The following is a 15,633-nucleotide window of genomic DNA, read 5'->3' on the forward strand; positions in this document are numbered from 1 at the left end:
GCTTCTTTACTGAAGTGAAAACCTGTTGCAATGTGGATGGGGGTCAGTAACAAGTTTCATGTACACTTTAAAAAAAATAAAAATACTGAAACTGTGAAGTTTTTACTTCGATTAAAATTGCTTTTTTCTGGCAAAGGTCACTGGCTAGCTTTGCCCTCTTTGCATTCTTGGTAGTAGAGAGTTGCTTTGTTTAAATGTTTGCATTTTCAATATTATCATCTCTAATTGACACTTTGTTGCAGATCATACAATTAATAGATTTCAGTGACTTAAATTTCAGTAGTTTCTGGTGTCCACCCAGAATGCAGGATCTATCAGAAGTTGTCGTTATTCTGCCAAATTAGAATAGCAGTATATCTGTAAGAAACTTAAAAAATTCAGTTCCGGAAACCAGACTGGAATTTTTGATCACAAATTAGCCTAAACGACAAACTTTTTTTCTTTACGGAAAATATTTTATCACGTGAATTTCATCATTTATGTATATATAATTACATTTGAAATATTATGGAAATATTTTTCACAGGTTTAACAGCAGACTGCTTGTTCATTCAATGTGCCGGCACCAGGCAGCTATTTCTGTAAAATCTAAATCACTATCAAAGATGAAACAAATTGTATATGATTTGTCAATGCATTGTTTAAAATGATTGCATTGTCAGTTTTCACCAGTAAAAACATAATATCTGAACTTTATGAAACTTTAGAAAATTTAAAAAAATCTTCAAGGATTTTTTGTTCCTTCAAACCAATTAGTGGGTATGTTGTTGCATCGTGGGTGAGACTGGTAACTTCCTGCGTAGTTTGTAATGATTGTAAACAACAAACTCGTGTATCTGTGGAGTACCATCTGCAAGATGTTTCCTTGGGGAAGTTGGGCCATGGAGTCACCCATCAACAGAGTATAAACACAGGCTCCGAATGCAGCCAATCTCGCCAAAATCAGATCGGTGAGGCTGAACTGTTGCCGGGAGGCGAGGTGACAATAAGGTGTCAGAAAGGGGATGAAGTTCCTAAAATTTTCTGAACCAGAAATAGTAGGTCGATGAGCTGGAACCTGTGGGGAGGTCACAGGCTGTGTTTTTTTGTGCTCAGTGTTCGGCATCAGGAGATAAATCAAGTTGACCCATTTCAAAATGAAGGGGATCTCGGCAGACTCCCAAGAGGCCGAGAAGTTGATTGAAATAGATGCTGGTTGAGAATTTAATCCTCACAACCTCCCACTATGGTCAGGCCAGGGTACAGATCCTGAAAACAACAGAGGCTTCTTGTTCCCGTGCAGTTGCTCCAACATCAGTAAGTTCCACAATGTGTCTCAAATATCGTGGCCCCACGATCTTAGCTCAATAAAATTAAATAAGAACTATGAAATAGGAGCAGGAGTAAGCCATTTGGCCCTTTGAGCCTGCTCCGCCATTCATGGTTGATCTTCTACCTCCACTCCACCTCCTTGCACTATCCCCATATCCCTTGGTTCCCTTAGTGTTCAACTGAAAATTGAAGGTAAATCAGAATGAAACTGAGAAACTAACTTTTTTTTTCCTGATTCAAGTCCTCCAATGTCTTGGTGTGTATTAGTACAGCAACATCAGACAGGATATTAGTCATTTGCATATATCTGAAGAAATCACTGCCATATGGTGCAATGCATTGTTGCAGCAAACAAAAGACCAAACTGCTTTCTCTTTAAGAAGCTGTGCAAGGTGCCGCAGCTCTTTAATAACAGTACCAGAATGTATAATTTTGCCTCCCCCGCCCCCCACAATGTATGTTTGCTTCAAATGGTGAATTAGGACATTATTTCACAGACTATGTTAAGCAACAAATGTCTCGCCAAACCCATAAATTTCCTTTGCAGCTTTTAATTATATTTGTGCTCAAGTCTGCATTCAATAGGTTATTTGGCATATCTTGGTTCTGGGGTCATGTGGTTGCAAGATTTTGGCTGTTCTGTCATCTCTGATACTGTTTCTGGTAATTAATTCAAGTGTGTGAGTTGTCAAAAAGAGTAATGGAGTGGTTCTAAAGTATAATCAACCTGGTTTGCCTCACTTAAAATAGTTTTTGCTGGTGATAAAATGCAAAAGCCAATTGCTCTGAAAGAGCCATTGATCCTCTTATAATTAATTTCCAGGGGCTCAAGATGCCTTCTTCCTCCTCCTGTTAGATAACAAAATAACAAATCCGATTGATGCTTACACGATGATTACAAACCGTGTGTAAAGACCAAAATATGCGTATATCTAACTAGATCACATAGATATGTTTGTATTAATCATTGGTTATCTACAAAAAGCAATTCAATTATATTGCTGTTGTATGGTTCCTGGATATTTTTCTTTTGGTTGAAACATTTCAGTTTCTTGGGGTGGGGGATGGATGAATAATTAAGCAGCAGCGTCACTGCCAATTTGATGTCATGCAACCTCCTGTTCCCTGTACTGAAAATAGTAGATCTGGCATTCAAGTAGCTGAAAGGAAAAACACAGACACATTGAACAGCATTGCTATAAAATCTAGAAATGCTGCAAATACATAACCGCTCCGTCCAGAAAAGTTAATTTGCGTGAATCGAGTAGTTGACTTTGGTAGTCTATCATATCCCAAAATCCGTATGCCAGAAGTACTAGCTGTAGGTGTTGGAAAGACCCTAACATGCAACGTACAGGTGCTGTACATGGAAGGACTTGGCAGGTTTGTCTTCTGCTGAAGAAGGTGGTGCTGAGCAAAAGAGGTGCTAGGAAGTGCACACTGCAGCCTAATGGACAACCATGAGAAGCTGGAGACACAATGTAGGAATGGATGGGTAGGAGAGAATAGTTTATACCAGTAATAGTTCCTGCAGTGCCTCAATTATGAGTTGACAGTGCGGTCCCCAAGCTTGCCATGCCTGATGTGGGCATTGAATATTTTACAGCACTGCACCCACATCCTCTGAACAGTGTTGCTGGGATTGGCCAAGCTCATGTTTGCTGACCCATTGGCCACCTTGGGCAAACGGGATCTTTCTCTTGAACTGCACTTGATTCAGTAAAATTTCTACTGCTTCTTCAGCAAAGCTGCCTGCCCTGCTCTTTTCAAGACAGCTCAGCCTCTTTCTGCAGCCATCAGTCAAAAAAGTGATTTACCCTTTATGGCTTAGAGCAGTACACAAATTCCTTCCTGCTATTGGACCAACACTGATTCGGAGGCGCAAGTTCTGCTCTGTGCTTGTACTGCATATTACAATTAACTGAACCTAAAAACAAGGACAGATTCACTGATGTTCATGTCCGTTGCATGGAGAGAATTCCAGCTACATGTAAAAACAGTTTAATAGAGGTGTGAAAAATCATCGTGTGGATTGCTGATCATTTATTTTATATCATCTGCAAACTTGGGAGATCTCACTTGTTGTACCCTTGCTCCAAGTCATTAATTTATACATAAAGAATAGCAGGGCACTTAAGACCCAATTACGTAAGATTACACAGGATATACGGCACAGAGACAGGCCATTCGGCCCAACCAGTCCATGCCGGCGTTTATGCTCCACTCGAGCCTCCTCCCGTCTTTCCTCATCTAACTCTATCAGCATTACCCTCTATTCCCTTCCCCCTCATACCTTATACCTTCTATTTGAAATCACACTTATTGATCTCCCTTTGACCTTTCGCTGACCCTTAATTTTAATTTTTAGAAAAATAGATGAATGAGACACTCCACAAAATTAACATTAGTTATTCAGGGCCATAACGGTTGTTTAGCAGTCAATAGGCTGTTAAAACCCCAGTTACACCTAATCCAAAAGGGTCTGACTTTTAATGGGGTATTTAACAGCAATATTGCCGCGGAAGAGCCACAGTTTTCGCCCGTTTCCATGATTTGACAGATTACACTGATTGCCGGGGATGGGGGGAGGGCACAGCTCAGCCAGTGTCAGAGCAGTGAATGACTGACCGCAATTTCAGGATTTCCGCGTTCGGATGCGCTGCACAACATCCTGAGGTTACAATCAGTTTCAAAGGGGTAATAACGGTGCGTTGGCTGTTATTACCCACTGCAAATTCCGGGCCATTAGCATTGATTGTTTTTCTGCTTTTGATCAAATTCAAGACAAAAACTTTGTAGCAATATGATGACCATTAAATAGGGGCATCATTTAAATAATGCAATGCCATGCATGTGTGATGGTTAGAGGGTCAGCGAAAAGTCAAAGGGAGATCAATAAGTGTGATTTCAAATAGAAGGTATAAAAAAAAAAGCTGGGAGGGTTAAATTTGTGAGAAGCCAGCTGTTTTAAAGTGACATTTACTCCTAAAGAACTGGTTCATTTGAGACATACAAACACACAACACAATGGCCAGAATTTGCTGGGAAAATAATGGCAAGTTAAATGCATACGCCGTTATTAGTGTGCATTAACAAAGCTAAACCAAGACTGGTTCGATGAGAACGACCGGGAGTTCCAGGAGCTAATAAGCCGCAAGCACAAGGCATTCCTGATATGGAAACGGCAACAGAACTCGAGAGCAAGAAAGCAGCTCTACAGAGGCCTGAAGGCCGAGGTCCAACAAAAAACTCGCGACCTAAAGAACAGATGGTCCAGTCCAGATCCAAGGTCGTCCCATCCTCTGTCGTCGAGTTACAGTATGTAGTTGACGCTTGCATCTGTGCACACTCGGAGGTCAAACTCCAAACCATCGGCAACACCTTCACCGAAGCGTATGAGAGCACGGGCCTTACATTAAACATCCGTAAGACAAAGATCCTCTACCAACCTGCCCCTGCCACACAGTACTGCCCCCCGATTATCAAAATCCACGACAAGAACTTGGACAACGTGGACCACTTTCCATACCTCGGGAGCCTACTGTCAACAAGGGCAGACGTCGATGACTAAGTCCAACACCGCCTTCAGTGTGCCAGTGCAGCCTTCGGTCGCCTGAGGAAGAGAGTGTTTGAAGACCAGGACCTCAAACCCAGCACCAAGCTCATGGTCTACAGAGCAGTAGTGATACCCGCCCTCCTGTATGCCTCCGAGACATGGGCCATGTACAGCAGGCACCTCAAAGCACTGAAGAGGTACCACCAACGTTGCCTCCGCTAGATCCTGCAAATCCATTGGCAGGATAGGCGCACCAACGTCGGTGTTCTCGCTCAGGCCAACATCCCCAGCATCGAAGCTTTGACCATGCTCGATCAGCTGTGATGGATGGGTCACATCATCCGCATGCCCGATACGAGAGTCCCAAAACGAGCGCTCTACTCGGAGCTCCGGCACGGCAAGAGAGCCCCAGGTGGGCAGAGGAAACACTTCACGGACACCTTCAAAGCCTCCTTGAAAAAATGTAACATCCCCACCGACACCTGGGAATCCCTGGCCCAAAACCGCACAAAGTGGAGGAGAAGCCCGCATTGTAGGTCCTGCATTGGACTCATCAGTCACCTGAGAACTCATTTTTAATGCAGAAGCAAGTCATCCTCGGTTCCGAGGGACTGCCTAAGATGATTTGTGGGCAGGAAGAGAAATGCTGCGAATTGCCACAAATTGCTCGATGAGGCAGTTCGACTTGGAGAAAAAAATCAGAACTTGTCGTCAACCTCTCCGGGAGTTTCAAGAAATTGCCGGATTTGTGCTGTTAAAGCAAATTAAAGTTGCTGCAGAAAGTAAGGACTGGTATTTAACAATGCAAGGACCCTTTTAATGACCAGGTTTATATTCCTGCACTGCCACTCAATCTCGGAGGCCCAGAAAGGGAACAATTGAAACTGGAATCTCACTCCTGCAGGTTGTAAATTGTCACTAGAGGTTTTTAAATGTAATTTTTTTTTCTTGTTTTGCCTTTCTGTCTCTTTTCTCTCTCTCTCTCTCTCTCTCTTAATCCAATCTTTCTTTCACTCTCTATTTCTCTTTCTGTATCTATTTTGACTCTAATTCGCCCTATTTCCTTCTCCCTTGCATCTTCAACAGTGTCATGAGCTCTTTTTATATCCCCCTGAGCTGGCAGATATGGCCATTGTTTAATACCTCTTCTGAAAGACAGTATCTGTGACCATGCTTTAGTGCTGCACATAGTTGTTCGCCTAGATTAAGTCCATAAGGTGAGGAGACGAAATTTATTTCCATGGCAGCTTCAGTAAACACTGGAAAGGTGGCGATATTAGCTGCTACTTAGAGAGTTTTATTTCTATTTTTAAATTTTGCATAGGATCCATACAGTTTGCGGAGAGAGGGAACTATTGGGTCTTCAATCTGGGCCACATCCTTTTTTGGATTCCCCCCCGCCGCCACACCCCTTCTCCAAATTGAAGTTGCGATTCATATTTGGTGTGGTTCCATAGGCATCATCACGTCTTTGGTACCTTGTCCACACAGCTATGCTTCATGTATCAGTTTCACTAGTAAGTATTCAATCGTGGAGGAGGCATCAGAGCCAAGCCCAATGCTGTTCCCTTCTGACATTGGACATTCAACACGCAAGCACTTTTTCAGCAGGAGCAGGAACTTTTGCTGCTGGTTTATTTTTCTAGCCTGGACCAATTGCAGTGTCTTCTGTTGAGGTCGGCTGACTCGCTGTAAACCAGGGATTGAACCTGCAATGCAGTAATTATTGCCATATCGCATTGGCTGAAGAGATGGGAAGGGAGTAACCACTACAGATATTGTTAACCCTACAGATAGTGTTAGACTATTGTAAAGAAACTGAATTGACTTTTTCATAAAGTTAAAAATACAGGTATAGGTTCTGTCCTGACTTTGTACAAATAAGATTGGAATTTTATAATCAGTGGTAATAAGGTCTGTCCCTGAATAAAGTAAAACACAGAAGTCCATGTAATGGAGAAAAGGCTGTTTGGCTCATTAATGTTAGCTGGTTCAGTAGGTTTGTGTTGCAATCACCAACCATGGTTATCCTTACTTATTTTTTTGCTCATCCATCATCGACTTTATTGCAGTTCTTTCTGCACTCCTGCAGCAGAATTAAATCGAGTTCCCATTTAGAAAAATAATATCTCAAGCTCTGTGTTGAAGAGGTGTTGGTTTATTCCAAATGTTAACAACCCCATTTTGCCAACAGTTAATCCTAAAATTTGCTTAGGTTTTTTTACATGTTCCCAATTCTGATAATGCACTGCCTTATTTTACATTCCGTGTTTTAATAATGTTTTATTTTTCATTTCAAAAACCATGCTCATTTTCATTTTATTTACTGTGATTCTTTTTAAAAGCCTAATTTCTTTCCATTCGCGCAATCTTGGCTTTTTTGACTTTTTTTGCAGCACACTCAAATCAGGAATTAATTGCCATTGTTCTTGACGATGTTGCCTTCGTATCCTGAATATACATTTTCATTTGTAACACAACAAATATCGAACTGTTTTTCATTTTTACATTGTTGCTGTTCTCTATAGTCCGTTTGTGCTTGACTATAAAAACTGGACATTAGACAAATGCTTACTCCTTGAATCATTAAGGGAAAAATTATGATTTAATATTACCATTAAGTCTTGGAGGGAGTCTCCGCATCAGGACTCTTTATAAAGCTCTCAGTTGCCCTTCCCTCAGTGGTTTATTGAATAAATACATCATGCAGTGTGTCACTGAACCATTCAAACCAAGTAGATCCCAGATTTGGTCCCTGATCTATACTGAGTTCGGTGATCTCAGCATATGGTTGGGGTGCTACAATTGGCCTCTGGATCATTGGGCTATGAAGGAACATAGGGTTCTTTCTGGTCTGTATACGGCATCTGGCAATAAGGTCCAGGATATTCTGGTCTGTATATTGGCCTAGGCAATTGGGAAAGCTGTACTTTAGATACTTAACCAAAGTAATGCTCATCGATCTGAAACGTTAACTCTGTTTCTCGCTCCACAGATGCTGCCTGACTGGCTGAGCATTTCCAGCATTTTCTGTTTTTATTTCAGACTTCCAGCATCCGCAGTATTTTGCTTTTGTCTCAACACTTTCTCTATTCACGGAGTACAGAGCATCCTTCCACGAGCTGCTTTCTTGCACTTCATGTAATTTTTGAGTCCTTTCACGCTTTTGGTCAGGATATAGAAATAAGTTAATGAATATAGTTCATTAATTTTATTTGCAGAGAACAGTGGTTTTTAAAAGAAGCCATATGATACAAGTATGGTCTGACTCAGGCCTTTGTTATTTTTGAGGAATTTGAACCCGTAGCCTTTTCCAACAGCTAAATTTGTGAGTTAAAGGTCACTTAGATTTTCCAGCCATGATCAGTGGGCAGAAAATCTAGCTGTTGTGTGTAAGAATAGTTCAGTACAGCGCTACAACAAAGTGCATGGTGAAATAGTATAGTTTCTTAAAATCCTGGTTCCAAAATGGTCGTCATGGAAAAGTTAGGCAGATATCAGGTCAACAAGTCACTTATTTGTGTTCAAACAGTGCGTGTACAAGTGATTTTAATTGTGCCATATATCTACAGCAACCACTTACCTTTAAATAATGTTTTTCAGGTAGCACAAAGCACTTTACAGCGAAATGATGGACATTGCTTTTAAATGTTGCATGACGGTATAGTCCAGTACATTTGAGCTCCCATGGGCTTTCACCCCTGTTTGGTTGGGGATCATTCAGTACACAGAGGACTTGATCTGAATTTCATAGCCATGGGAGAGACCAAGCCAAGGCTAGGCTCAGAATGGAAAATTGAAGAGCTATTCATCCTAAGCTGCTCTTGCAGACATCTTTGCAGGTGGCTGTGAATTGGCAAACACAGGATGTCAGCTTACATCTCCAGTTGGAAAAATTATTTGGAATTGATCGACTTCATAGAGTCATAGGGCTGGATTTTCATTCAGCAGTCGGGAAGGAGGCTGGACTACAACTTTGGGGTTTTAGTCGCGCCTCCATCAACGTCCGGCCAATCCACGCGATTTTTCCTTGATTGACCTTGTTGAGCCCGCCCAGTGGGCTCAGCAGGCCAATTAAGGGCCACCCGGCAACAGGTGACGTCACAGACTGAAATTTCATCTGTCAAGACGTGTTGACAGATGAAATATCAGCGTTTCACAGCTGTTTGAAGCTGTCAAACACTGACAGTCTGACTTCTAACCTGAGTCCTTCTACGCAGACTCAGTTAGAACTCTCACCGGCGCTGAAGGCTGTCACTTTTGACAGTTCGCAGCCATTCAGCTTTCAGTGCCGGCTGAGTGATGGACGCCCGACGCCTAGAGGAAGTAAGGCTGTTATGGTAAGTACAGGTAATTTAAACTTCTTTACACACACCAAACACACTTACCTTTGCACTCATGCACCCATCACTCACCTGAACACCGACATCGCGACCCCTCCAAGTCCTTCAACCTGACGGCCCGCCTGCTCTAACCTGGCGTGGTTTGGAGCCATCGGGAATCCCACACGACACCCGTCAAAATAGGGATTAGGCTAAAAACTACCTGTTAACAGGCAGTTAATTGGCACTAATCCCTTCACTCCTCGGGTCGTCGGGTCCCAGTGCGGGACAGGTACCCGCCTCCTTTGAAACACACGGAGGCGGGTTTTGGGCGGGATGGTGTCAGGACCCCCGAATTCGGGATTTTAGCCCCCCCCCCCCCCCCCCCCGCACGCCTAAAAGCCCGCCTCACAACACACTGAAAATCTAGGCCATAGAGTTATACAACACAGAAAGAGGCCCTTCGGCCATCGTATCCACGCCGGCCATCAAGCCCTGTCTATTCTAATCCCATTTTCCAGCACTTGGTCCGTAGCCTTGTTTGCTATGGCGTTTCAAGTGCTCATCTAAATGCTTCTTGAATGTTGAGGGTTCCTGCCTCTACCACCCTTTCAGGCAGTGAGTTCCAGATTCCAACCACCCTCTGGGTGAAAAAGTTTTTCCTCAAATCCCCTCTAAACCTCCTGCCCCTTACCGTGAAACTATGCCCCCTGGTTATTGACTCCTCTACTAAGGTGAAAAATTCCTTTCTATCTACCCTATCTATGCCCCTCATAATTTTGTACACCTCAATCAGGTCCCCCCTCAGCCTTCTCTGCTCTAAGGAAAACAACCCCAGCCTGTCCAATCTCTTCATCGCTGAAGCGCTCCAGCCCAGGTAACACCCTGGTGAATCTCCTCTGCACCCTCTCCAATGCAATCACATCCCTCCTATAGTGTGGCGACCAGAACTGCACACAGTGTTCCAGCTGTGGCCTAACTAATGTTTTGTACAGCTCCATCATAACCTCCCTGCTCTTGCCTTCATTAGCCGAGGCATAGAAAATAAGTATCCCATATGCCTTTTTAACCACCTTATCTACCTGTCCTGCTGCCTTCAGGGATCTATGTACATGCACACCAAGGTTCCTCTGTCCTTCCTAGGATCCTACCATTCATTGTGTATTCCCTTGCCTTGTTTGTCCTCCCAAAATGCATCACCTCACTCTTTTCAGGATTAAATTCCATTTGCCACTGTTCTGCCCATCTAACCATCCCGTCTATATCGTCCTGTAGCCTGAGGCTTCCCTCCTCACTATTTACCACTCCACCAATTTTCATGTCATCTGCGAACTTACTGATCATACCTCCTACATTCATATCTAAATCATTCATGTACACTACAAACAGCAAAGGACCCAGCACCGATCCCTGCAGTACACCACTGGACGCCGGCTTCCAGTCACACAAACAACCTTCGACCATCACCCTCTGCCTCCTGCCACTAAGCCAATTTTGGATCCAATGTGCCAAATTGCCCTGGATCCCATGGGCTCTTACCTTCTTGACCAGTCTCCCATGTGGGACTTTGTTAAAAGCCTTACTGAAGTCCATGTAGACTACATCAACTGCACTAACCTCACCCACACACCTAGTCACCCCCTCGAAAAATTCAATCAAATTGTTCAGACATGATCTCCCCCTGACAAAGCCGCACTGACTATCCTTGATTAATCCCTGCCTCTCCAAGTGGAGACTAATTCTGTCCCTCAGAATTTTTTACAATAATTTCCCTACCACTGATGTTAGGCTCACTGGCCTGTAATTCCCTGGTTTATCCCTACTACCCTTCTTGAATAATGGTACTACGTTAGCTGTTCTCTAGTCCTCTGGCACCTCCCCTGTGGCCAGAGAGGTTCTGAAAAATTGTGTCGGAGCCCCTGCAATCTCCTCCCTTGCCTCACACAGCAGCTTGGGATACATCTCGTCTCGGCCTGGGGATTTATCCACTTGTAAGCCTGCTAAAACCACTAGTACCTCCTCCCCCTCAATACTAATTTGTTCAAGTATATCACCCTGCTTGATTTCTATGCCTACATCACCCTTCTCCATAGTGAACACAGATGCGAAATATTCATTTAAAACCTCACCTACATCTTCCGGCTCTACACACAGATTGCCACTTTGGTCCCTAATGGGCCCTACTCTTTCCCTGGTTATCCTCTTGCCCTTAATATACTTATAAAACACCGTGGGATTTTCCTTTATTTTGCCCGCCAGTGTTTTTTCGTGCCCCCTCTTCGCTCTCCTAATTTCTTTTTTAAGTACCCCCCTGCCCTTTCTATACTCCTCTCGGGCTTCCACTGTTTTTAGTCCTTTGTATCTGCCAAAAGCCTCCCTTTTTTCGTAATCCATTCTTGTATATCCCTTGACATCCAGTGTTCCCTGGGCTTGTTGGTCCCACCCTTGATCTTTACGGGAACATGTTGGCGTTGTACTCTCTCTCTTTCCTTTCTAAAAGACTCCCATTGCTCTGATGTGGATTTTCCTACAAGTAGCTGATCCCAGTCCATTTTGGCCAGATCCTGCCTTATATTAAAATCGACCTTCCCCCCAATTTAGAACCTTTATTTCCAGTCCATCTTCAGAAGTGGAAAAAAAATGATGAAATTATTCATGAGGTTCATACTAATAAAAGGTGGTTCATATTGCAGCATTACAAGATAGGAAGGAGCAGTATTGTAGCAATATTTTTTGAGGCAAGTTATCTCAGTATTGTAAAGTTGAGATTAATATTTTCTAAGATGCTGTTATTGGGTCAGTGGGGCCTCTGCTATTTAACATTACATAGGATTACATAGGATATACGGCACAGAAACAGGCCATTCGGCCCAACCAGTCCATGCCGGCGTTTATGCTCCACTCGAGCCTCCTCCTGTTTTTCCTCATCTAAATCTATCAGCCTAACCCTCTATTCCCCTCTCCCTCATATGCTTGTCTAGCCTCTCCATAAATGCATCTATACCATTCGCTTCAACCACTCCCTGTGGTAGTGAGTTCCACATTCTCACCACTCTTTGTGTAAAGAAGTTTGTTCTGAATTCCCTATTGCATTTCTTGGTGACTATCTTATATTTATGACCTCTAGTTTTGCTCTTCTCCACAAGTGGAAACATTCTCTCTGTATCCACTCTATCAAAACCTTTCATAATTTTAAAGACCTCTATTAGGTCACCCCTCAGTCTTCTTTTCTCAAGAGAAAAGAGACTCAGCCTGTTCATCCTTTCCTAATATGTATACCCTCGCATTTCTGGTATCATCCTTGTAAATTTTCTCTGCACTCTCTCCAGTGCCTCTATATCCTTTTCATAACATGGCGAACAGAACTGTACGCAGTACTCCAAGTGTGGTCTAACCAAGGTTCGATACAGGTTCAGCATAACTTCCCTACTTTTCAATTCTATACCTCTAGAAATAAACCTCAGTGCTTGGTTTGCTTTTTTATGGCCTTGCTAACCTGTGTCGCAACTTTGTAATTTGTGTATTGGTACTCCGAGATCCCTTTGCTCCTCTACCCCATCGAGACTCGCACCCTCCAAGTAATAAGTAACCTCCCTATTCTTCCTACCAAAATGTAATACCCCACATTTATTTGTGTTGAACTTCATTTGCCAATTATATGCCCATTCTGCAAGTTTATTAATGTCCTCCTGTAATTTGTTGCAGTCCTCCTCAGTATTGACTCCCCCCTAATTTGGAGTCATCCGCAAATTTAGAATGTGTGTTTTTGATTCCAAAGTCTCAATTGTTAATGTAAATTTTGAACAACAGTGGTCCCGGCACTGATCATTATGGAACACCACTACCCACCTTCTGCCACTGTGAATAACTACCCTTTAACCCTACTCTCTGCTTTCTGTCTTGAAGCCAGCTAGCGATTCATTCTGCTACTTGTCCCCTGACTCTGCATTCTCTGACCTTGTTCGTCAGTCTATTATGGGGTACCTTTATTGAAGGCCTTTTGAAAATCTAGATACCTGTAAATTACAGCTACTGCATTACCATTGTCTACGCTCTGTTAACTATTCAAAAAAATTCAATGAGTTTGGTCAAGCAAGACTTTCCCTTTTGAAATCCATGCTGACTAATCCTTATTATATTTTTGGTTTCTAGATGTGGCTCCACTGATCAATTTAGCTAGTTCCCAAATAGCATATGCATCTGTTGCAGTTTTGACCATTTTGACCTTGCATCGTTGTAGATTTTAGTAACTTACTGTACAATGTAGCTAAGGAAAACGATTATTTTTCACTTTGATCCTAAGGTGGTGCGGAGAATTTATAAGGGAATCCCACTGCAGCTGAGAGGAGAGGTCTGGTCTCTGCTTCTGGAAATACAAAAAGTAAAGTTGGAGAAAAAAGACTTGTATGATGTAAGTTTTTTGCTATTTCTGATACTTTTAATTTAACTTTAACTAGGGCCATACTTGCATGATTTTTAGTTTACCCACATTATTGAAAACACAGGGAGGAGCAAAATGATGTTCATGTGCAATGCATTTATGTACCTGTAAATATAAGCACATTGATAACCAGTCTTAATTGGTAAATTTAAAATGTAGCTTTGGAATTTTGCCAAACTTGATTCTACCAGACCGCATATTTTTTTTAAAACAAAAATAATGCATAGTTCGATTTGTGTTTAAACACTTGACATCCCAGCATTGTCAAACAATCTACCAGCAGACTCTTGTTCCTTGCTGCAATACATTCCGGGTAAATGTACATCATTGTGAACTGCTTATGATTGGCAGCTATACTGTTTTACTTTTCATGGTATTTTTGCTCAAATTGAAGAGTAGGTTCTGTGTACAAATTGTTCCCTGTAGCATTATTTCCCTAATTTAAATAGTTCTTTGTGTGTAAGGTAAAATCACTGTTGGCAGTGGAATACTTACCATATGGATATCCAGTATCAGCCATCATGTATATTTACCTGAGGCTTAGCACATCGTTACATTTAGCTCCATCATGTCTTAACCCCAGGCATAGAAGAGCAACTCCACTACATCAGTGTGACTTCTTTCATTTACAATGTCATTCATCCTTGTGGTGTTGGTGAAGGCAATGGCTGTCTGTGCTGAATTGTGGGGCAGTATTGTGCTTTGGGCCTGCATCCACTGGGAACTGTCTTGTACTGCTCAAACACAATTCAGTCGACATATGAGACTTGAGTTGATCTCGAGTGAACCCAGTTCCCAGAGATTAAAGGATAGTGTATTAAAACACTGCACTATCCAATCCCCTATAAAAATAGGCAATTCTTTCAGACAAAATTGTGATTGGTGACATTGAAAAAATATTTATATTTGCAGCATGTTTTCTTCCAAGTCTATGCCCATGCTGTTCTTAAACGGGTTAAAGCAGATGCTGAAGAGCGGCCCTGCCCTCTGAGCTTTGCCTTTTTCACTACTTGTGGGAAGTACCTAGTCTCTCCTTGGTGATTGTTTCTGACAAGCCTGGTTGAGCTCAGACTCTTGTAGGGTGACCGGATCAGGTGAGCAAGTCCCTGTCCTAAATGTTTTTATTAATAAACCAAAATGCTATGGAAAGTTACTTATCATCGAATAGTACAGCACAGAAGGAGGCCTTTCGGCCCATCGAGTCTGTGCTGGCTCTTTCAAAGAGCAATCCAGTTAGTCCCACTCCCTGGCTCTTTCCCCATATCCCTGCAATTTTTTCTCCTTCAAGTATTTATCCAATTCCCTTTCAAAGGCTGCTATTGAATCTGCATCCACCACCCTATCGGGCTGTGCTTTCCAAATCCAACTAATTTGCATTAAAAGTTTTCCCTCCTGCTACCTCTGGTTCTTTTGTCAATCTCCTGAAATCTGTGCCCTCTGGTTATCGACCCTTCAGCCATTGGGAACAGTTTCTCTTTATTTACTCTATCTAAACCCTTCATGATTTTAAACACCTCTATCAAATCTCCTCTCGGCCTTCTGTGCTCCAAGGAGAACATTCCAGCTTCTCTAGTCTATCCACATAACTAATCCCTCATCCCATTCTAGTAAATCTCTTCTGTACACACTCCAAAGCCTTCACGTCCTTCCTAAGACGTGGTGCCCAGAATTAGACACAATACTCCAGCTGGGGCCAAACTAGTGTTTTCTATAGGTTTAGCATGACTTCCTGGCTTTTGTACTCTGCCTCTATTTATAAAGCCCAGGAATCCCATATGCTTTATTAGCTGCTTTGTTAACCTGTCTGGCCACCTTCAAAGATTTGTGCACTTGCACCCCCCTTTAAAACTGTACCATTTAGATGATCAAAAGTACTAATTTTTTTGTCAACAATTAGAACTGATGGCCTCCCTCCAAACAACATCAAATATTTGGAGATTTTTGTTATCTCATCATATATTTACGTTTCCCCAAGACTTATGAGGTAGGAATGAGAAAAGTAT

At 42.4% G+C, this 15,633-nt stretch overlaps 1 protein-coding gene across 2 annotated transcripts in view; it reads left to right on the plus strand.

Annotated features, from left to right (window-relative positions):
* Positions 1-15,633, plus strand: part of usp6nl (USP6 N-terminal like) — a 258,160-nt gene that overhangs the window by 163,310 nt on the left and 79,217 nt on the right. For both annotated transcript variants that reach the window (XM_086010705.1, XM_086010704.1), the window contains exon 7: positions 13,493-13,600. In XM_086010705.1, coding sequence (XP_085866831.1) covers positions 13,493-13,600 — 108 coding nt within the window. The remainder of the gene's footprint in view (positions 1-13,492; positions 13,601-15,633) is intronic.

This window comes from Somniosus microcephalus, chromosome 17, assembly GCF_052327205.1.
Source record: "Somniosus microcephalus isolate GS21.2 chromosome 17, FLI_Smic_1.0, whole genome shotgun sequence".
Taxonomy (NCBI): Eukaryota; Metazoa; Chordata; class Chondrichthyes; order Squaliformes; family Somniosidae; genus Somniosus; species Somniosus microcephalus.